The sequence below is a fragment of the Alligator mississippiensis genome, chromosome 4, assembly GCF_030867095.1.
Source record: "Alligator mississippiensis isolate rAllMis1 chromosome 4, rAllMis1, whole genome shotgun sequence".
NCBI lineage: Eukaryota > Metazoa > Chordata > Crocodylia > Alligatoridae > Alligator > Alligator mississippiensis.
The window spans coordinates 209,009,380-209,017,606 of record NC_081827.1 but is presented as its reverse complement, the minus strand read 5'-3'; the positions used below and the strand labels follow the sequence as shown (position 1 = coordinate 209,017,606).

At 40.5% G+C, this 8,227-nt stretch overlaps 1 protein-coding gene across 1 annotated transcript; it reads left to right on the top strand.

The window, feature by feature from the left end:
• Positions 1-555: 555 nt before the first annotated feature.
• Positions 556-3,686, top strand: HOXD4 (homeobox D4). The gene is made up of 2 exons (XM_006272226.3): positions 556-2,727; positions 3,104-3,686. Exons 1-2 carry the CDS (start codon positions 2,319-2,321, stop codon positions 3,406-3,408), a joined length of 714 nt encoding a protein of 237 aa, XP_006272288.1. The 5' UTR covers positions 556-2,318; the 3' UTR covers positions 3,409-3,686.
• The last annotated feature ends 4,541 nt before the right edge of the window (positions 3,687-8,227 follow it).

The window sequence follows — 8,227 nt, the reverse complement described above, 5'->3', positions numbered from 1 at the left end:
CAATCCGGAAATCCAGATTTGGGCCAGAAAATCGTTTCGAGCAGCGCTTACTAAGAAGCGGTCCTTACCGCCATAATGAGAAAGCAGATGCTTAAAAATATCTTCCCTCAATACAGCGAAAGTAGACAGATGTGAGTTGTAGCAAAGCCAACCAGCCAACCAGCTTCCATCAGATAAACCTGCTATCCCGAAATAGGCACTAACTAGTGCATCTCGGAGGACCCCCGCGCGCACACGCTATTAGCTGTCCTTAGGCTTCTTGTTTTACGTAGTGGAAGAAGAGGTTGGCCACAGGACAGCACGGAGGAGCTGGGTCAGACACAATTCATGAACTTTTGTACTCCTGTGTGCTGCTGTCGACAAAGTAAAAATAATGAAACTTTGTGATATGTTTGTAAATGATTTCGAATGACCTCTCGCCCTGCCCTTCACCATAAACGCTACCGCACGAAAACCTGAGGAGAGTGCTAAGCAGAGAGTTTTGCTGATAGGCTCCCACTCAGCTCTCAGGAATAAGTAACTAGAGCAGCATAATGTGATGAAGGTAAATTTGGAAATTATTTCCCCCTAACAACTAACTTTTTTTTCCTTTGTAAAATCCTGTTTGCATATAGCTGCCTTTGTTTCCCGCTCTTGTCTTTCTGCTTCGATTTAAAAAAAAAAACCTAATTAGGTAAAATCTCATCTAGATTAGCCAAAATAGAAACACCCTGATTGCATTTAATTTTAATGTAAAAAGCATTTTATTTTGATTGGTAACTTCCATTGGCTTTAGTAGCGATTTAAATGGCAGAGCATCTAAAGTGATCATCAAATCTTAGGGAGCATTTACAATAGTGTTAGTTGCAATTCGTGGTACAAATTTGTTCAGACTCATAAAGATCTATTCCATCCTGAAGGACGTAACTGAATCTTTTCGGAAATCTTACCCTTCTTCCAATCCACGTTTCAGAACGTTATCACTACAGAATAGTTTGTATTCCTCAGAAGACAGTAAAGAATCAGAAAATTGCAATGATCCCGACTATGATATTGTAGATGAAAACAGAATGTTATTACGTTGTCTATATATACCCTGTAGAACCGAATTTGTGTGGTATTCACATAGTCACAGATTCGATTCTAGGGGAATATATGGTCGATGCAAAAACTTCACCTTTCTGCAAATGGTTAGAAGTTAAAATATTGAAGGTACCAAAAGACATGTGCGTGCTGAATATTGGGAAATTCTAAAAGTTTTTCTGCCTCTATCATATTTACTGCACATCAGAACAATCGTTAACGTTTATTTTGTTGTTCAATCGGAAATCTCACTCATAATCTGTTCATTTAAACATGATCAGTACAAATTTTTTGGAAAATGTGCCAATTAACTAATGACTTTTTAAAAAGATAACTTTTGCAAGTAAAGAGTTAGCTAGATATGCCAGATGTTAGCAAAATTTTCCTATCAAGTGTCCAGATCTCATCAAAATATTTAGGACAATAGCAAAAGCAGCATTCGAGTCACTGGAATGTATTTACTTGTACTCCAAGAATGCTGTTGATGGATTAACACTGCATTTTTCTAATTACATCTGTGATTATTTTTTCACATAATAGTTAAATGCCATCTTCAATTCAATTGATTGTACTTCAGTAGTTAAAAATGAAAGTTTCCTGGTTATATGCTTTATTATATACAGATATATAGCGAGAGAGAGACTCGCAAAGTGAACCAGAAGTTACTGATTGCCTAATTTTATTCAGCAGAACTAGATTCTGGTAACTTTTGGATGACCTCTGCAAGACAAAGACAGGACAGAGCTATTGTACATCATATTAGCTTCTTCTTTGATGTCTTTTCTTTTTCTCGTCTCCTTATCAATATTCTACCTCTGAATCCTATTCCAGCCTCTCGCTCTTCCTTCCTTGCGATATTTTATTTAACAAACATAACTCGTGATAGAAATTATTGCTGGTGAATTAGACTAAAGGGCATCAGAGGTTAGAAAAGTCAGTTCAGACAAAAGACTTGATTTACCTGAGGGTCAGAGAGGCTGTCATCGTTTGATGAATATTCTTTATACATTAATATCTGTTTTTGAAGATAAAATGTATCGAATTCGGGTCACTTGATTACACGTATATTATTTAGTTAAATTTGTGGAAATTATGAGATGCACACAAATCCGGTGATAAACTCCCTGCCTTCCTATTGGCTGAGCCAGTCACATGGACGCCTAACTTTATTCAGTTGACAGCAAGTAGGAGGGCTCTATGGAGGGAGAAAAAAAGACAACACGAGAAAAATTAGTATTTTCTACCTTCAGAAATTAATGGCCATGAGTTCGTATATGGTGAACTCTAAGTATGTGGATCCCAAATTTCCTCCTTGCGAGGAATATTTACAGAATAGCTACCTAGCCGAGCAGGGCTCAGACTATTACAGTGCATCGCAGGGCTCGGATTTTCAGCATCAGGGAATCTATCCACGGTCAAACTACAGCGAGCAGCCCTTTAGCTGTAGCAATGCCCAAGGCTCTGCAGTGCAGCCGCGGGGTCATGGACAGGAGCAATCCGGCCCACCGAGCCACTTCCCCGGTCAAGCAGAGCATTGTCCACCGCCTCCAATGGCCAACTCCCGAGCCTGCAGCCAGCAGCAAAACCTCAAAACCCCCAACGGGTCAGCAATTAAGCAGCCAGCAGTAGTTTATCCCTGGATGAAGAAAGTCCATGTTAACTCGGGTAAGGCTCCTCTTCTTACTTTGCTCTTCTCCCCTGGTTCAGATAATCCTGCGTAGAGGCTTCTTAAAGTCCTTGCAAGACTAATGGGAGAGGGTTTTAGGCTGAGCTAGCCAATTAGACTCGTCATAAATTTTTATTGCGGAGGAAATAGGCCGTTGGCCATGTGGCTCTTCTCTGTGTAGGGGAAAACTCCATTATAGGAGCAGAGGAAAGACTTTCAGAGGACCTAGCTAGCTTTAAAAAAGATGCCCGTGTTTTGTAAGCAGCTGGGACTCGCCCTGCCAGCCATATGCTTGCAGCTTGTAAGGTATGCTCTGTAAAGTCGACCTGGGAAGTGGAGATTAGATGTTTAAAGTTATACGTATTTTTTCCTCAGTGAATCCCAATTACAACGGAGGGGAACCTAAGCGCTCCAGAACAGCCTACACAAGGCAGCAAGTCCTAGAACTGGAAAAAGAATTTCATTTTAACAGGTATCTGACTAGGCGCCGCCGTATTGAGATAGCCCACACTTTGTGTCTCTCTGAACGCCAGATCAAGATCTGGTTTCAGAACAGAAGAATGAAGTGGAAAAAAGATCACAAACTGCCCAACACTAAGGGCAGGTCTTCTTCAGCTGGTTCAAACCAACATTTACAGACTGTTCCCAAGGACCATCAGACTGACTTGACAACTTTATAGAAGAGGTGAAATTTTCCATTTCATCCTTAGAATCTGAACAGTACTGTACATAACTGACATTACCCCAGCAGAACCTGCATGTAGCAGCTAAAGACTCCAGACTGTCATCCTGCTTTAAGGTACTGTTGTACAAAGGAGGCGAAATGACCTTACTCTGGACTTTATTTGAATTACCTATATTAGCACAACCTAAAAACTCTTCAGACAGGTAGTGGAAACTGTGAGGACATTAAGCGAGATCCTCTGTCCATAAAAAGTAATAAATCTTGAAAATGAAAGTGTCCTGTGTTCAGTTTTGAATTTGAAAATGAAGGTTTGATGCTTTATTCGGCTCTCTTTTGTTCGGGTTGTCTTTCCCTCCCATGCATTTCGAGATGAGGCATTTGGGCAAGTTCAGGACAGAAATCTCTGACTAATCTTTTATTTCAACTCTGAAGAGTAGTATTTGTGAACTTTGTTTGTGCTGCTTTACATTTCTTGGTGTAATGAAAATTCTTGCTCATTTCCATAACATCCCAGAACAAGGGCATAAGAATGGAGTGAAAACGGGTTATTTTATGTTTTCTGTTTGTATTTGCCTATTTATTTATTTACGAATTAGAAGCATAACGATAGGAAGCAAAGGAAAATAATCAAACCAAAAAGAGGAGAAAGCCAGGGTTTCTCCTCCCCAGTCCCATGAACATATGTATAATGCTCAGTTATCCTGATCTGACAGAACTTTTCGCCTCTTTGTCTGGTTTCCTTCCTTCTCTGTAAATACGAAATCGTTTCCGACCCTAAAACAGTCACATTCTGTAAAAGGTATTTTACGTGTTTGCTTTATTCGGCTCTCTCCTTTAACCAGCCTTTCGTAACAAAAAAGAATAACAACAAGAATACAAACTAAAAAAAATATTCTCAGAGTGTAGATCAAAGCGTTCGAGGGGTGTCATCTAAGCCATTCTGCTTTCCAAATAGGTGGCATTTTCTTTGTTTTATATCTATAATGAGAGTCCCATTTTAAAGAAAGGTGGCATACACTTCGTTGAGAAGATGGTAACGGTTTTGAAGCAATCAAACTTGAATCAAAGGCTTAGGCATCACTAGAAGTTAACATTAAGGGAAAACGAACCATTTTAATAAAAGCTGAGCAGGTCCATTGGGCTTTGATTTGGACGTGGAGGCCATGTAAAAGTTTGAATGGAATCGGCCTTCTTTGTATCTCGGCTAAAATACTCACAAGCTGGGCTAAATCAGCTGCCCTCCTCGTATAAACCTCGACTTGGAGGGATTTACAGATCAGCCCTGAACTCTTAAGTAAAGGGAATAGCCTGTGTCTAGATATTTTAACTAGACACTGCCTTCCTCCTATCAAAGAAAATCCGAAATCACAATGACTGAAATCTTAAAAGTGCAAGCATCTAGTCATAGTCAAATTGGCTTCCGTTGGCAGCACTCTGGCATCTGAACTTTTTACTCGAGACAACAAGAGGGAAAATGGATTTTAGTAGGTTGGAAATAAAAAACCAGGGGCTTCCAAATGAATGTAATCGGCAAAATGAACTGTGCTCAACGATGATTTTCTGCCCTTTCCTCGTCCCTAACTCTGTAAAGTGTCTTCCAAGACTTGATCTTTTGTTTTAGATCCTGGAGACAACTCTTTGTTCTTCCTAAGGGTTAGCCTGGTTCTCAGACCTGCACATGGCAATACTTGAATATCTCCACGTCGTGATATTAAAGATGGATATTCCTGCATTATTCGCATCATTGTTTCTATGACAAAAAGCCCCGAGTTCATACATAGTAAAGACGTCTTTTTTCTCTGACGCCTTCACGTTGAGAAGCTGAAAAGGTATTTTACTGAAGTTCGGCTAAATTGCAGAAACAGGTTCATCCAGAGGACAAATTTTCTATTCGATTAGCTGTATTTCAGCCGGGCAGAGTGACCTCTAAACCCTTAACCTCTTGGACCCGCACTTCTCTTCCTTTTCTCTAGCATGGAGAGCAGCTAGAAGGCAGCCTTTGGGAAGGGCATTCCTCAGACAAGTTGCGAAGCTGCTGTACCTAACTCTTTTGGTATCGGTCTTAAATCTCCCCAGTTGTCAAAAGTCATGTATTTTCTGTCAGAAGTGATCTGAGAGGGGTGGGAGGAAGGCACTCTGGTGAGCCTGATTTAAAGTAAGCCTCGCCATTGTTTACCTAAAGTCTGTGCTGAGCTAATTGTGAACCATGCAAACATGTTATTTTGGGGGGAAAGCCAACGTGTTGGGCTTTGTTCAGTGTGGTTTTTTGGGAAGTCACTGAATCAAAGGGGCTGTGTGGTTATGTCTGCGCTCCAGGGAGAAGGCCACGTTCTGCTCCCAGGCACAGCGCCCTACTGAAGCCAGCTGAAGGGACTGAAGGCAAACCAGAGTCCATGTGCGAGCAAAATTTGGCCCATTGTCTTTTGAAATGTTAATACAGTCTGGGTGAGTGTTTGGTTCAGCAGCGGGTAAAACCCTGTTTTCAAGTCCCTCTGAGCAGGACTGGGGCTAATGTGAGTTTGCCTGGTTCCAGTTACATCAGAAGGCTCTGAAAATCCGCAAAACTCCACAAATAAATAGTTCACATCTGCCACCCTTCTGAAGCGTCAGGATGTGAATGCCTAGGTAATAAGAAATAAGCACGTCAATTTGCTATTCTCTCTCATTTGTCCCCATTTAACATGAGCCCGAAGTGTTTTGAACTTTCATGAGAGGTTATTTTATGTAGCTGAAGAAAAAAAGATGTTTTTTGTTTATCATGGATAAAATATTGTGTATTGCAGCCTTTAGTTATAAGATTGCATTGTCCAACAATACTATGATATCTGTTAACGTGTGATGCTTTTTATAGACTTTACCAATGTTTTTGCTGCCACTGATTAAAGTATTATTTATACTAATTGTCGCCTGTAGTTTTGATGTAAGTCCTCCACATATATTTGAAATAAAAAAAAAAGGTGTAGAGAAACAAATTCTGGTTTGTACCTTGAACAAGTAGTCCTTATGAGATGGATCTCCTTTCCATAAACATACATATCCTTCCTTTCATTATGCTGTTAAAACATGGATGTTTGTCTACAATCCCAAAGTCTACACCCAAATGTCCCTTTGAACAGTTTTGCTGATTAAGTTAACTAGACTGGTGTTACTCCGGGGCAAACTGAAGTCTATATTTACATTGAGGCTGCAGTTAAAATGCTCATGATCCATTTGTTAATGTTTTCTATTTAACAAAGCATTAAAATGGTTCATGGATTAATTCATGAGCGTAAATATGAAGAATCCACACCTGGAAGTACCTCGACTCCTCCACAAATGGGATGAATATTTGAAGTGGGCAATGAAAGAGATTCATTTTATTTTTTTTTTAATGGAGAAGCTGCTTATAAGCAGTGGGTTTATTCATTCCGCTGAGTTGAGAAACACAAATAAAGGTGAAACTTCGCATTTTGAACTTTTTTGCAGCCCTCTTTCATCCTAGCTATAAGCCCCTCTTTCCTCTTAGACATGAATAACTCAGATGACAACAAACCCTTCTTGCTACAAGGGGTCCATCGCTTTATTGTTATCACAGATATTTGTCACATATGACTTGCCTTTTCTTGAAGGATGGCGAAGGCATGAGTGCAAAAATAGGCCGCCTGCAAAATCAGAATAATGCCCCCAAATCAGGCGTGCGCCCTTCACCCATGGAAAGCTTGGGCAGAGCTCTGTGTGCGTGTGTGTTGAACAGTACCCAGGCATTGAGTTTAAATATTCAGGCACATTTTGTGATTATACTTGCAGTGTCTTCTGCTTAATGGCTCCTCCTGTTATTACCAATACATCAATACAATTCTGTATATTATATCACCGCTAGTCGTTAAGGTAAGAATGAGGAGGAAAGGCAGAGTCAATAGCAAACACCACTCACTGTACAGTACAGTAAATAGGGACCTTTCAATGCACAGCCACACAGCTTCCAACGGCCATGTTTGTTAGCCTTTCCCCCTGTTTTTTTGTAAGCCTATAGACCAAAATAATCTTGCAAGGCACAGTCATAAGAGGCCGAATTTCAAAGTGCAAGGAAGATGATAAGAATAGATTTCTACAAGTCCTGACCACGTGATTTGCGAAATAATTAATTCAGCACGTCCCTTAAGAAACACGGAGTCGTCATTAATCTGCCAAGCAAAGGACTCTATCAGACTTGAAAACTGAAGAGATCCCAAGAATATAATATACAAAGGGTGCAGTCCCTTTCTCTCCACACCTAGCTCTTTGGTAGCAGCCGAAAAAGAGAAGCCTGGTATGTAAACATTTTACTTTTATTCCTTCATATTTAAATCCTTAATGAACTTAGCTGTCAAATGCTTGACAAATAGGACCCCGGGCTTCCTGATTTGGAACCAGGCAGAGTCCGAAGTTGGTCTGGGCTGATGTAGTGACCTTTGATTCAGAGAACAGTTTACACTATATGAAAAATTGTGATCTTCGGCAAAAAGATCCCTGTGTGTGTGCCTGGTCGTACTCTGGAGAGAGGAGAGAAGCTGAGATGTGTAGTGAAATGGGAGAAGATTTACTGGTTGCTTGTGTCTAACTAGGAACAATACTGGCTGTCAGGGCATCTGCTGCCCATTCTTAAAATGGTGAGAAAAGGCCCTGAACTTCTTTTCAAACAAGGGTCGTAAATTTTTCTTTGCGTCATAATAGAAGGCTATAAAACTGAGTTGAAATTTTACCCAAGGCAGGCTTTAGCCAGGAGATAATGAATTCAGAGGCTCTCTCCCCACACCAGACCTTCCCGCCACCGGGACACAAAGGGAAGGGGGAAT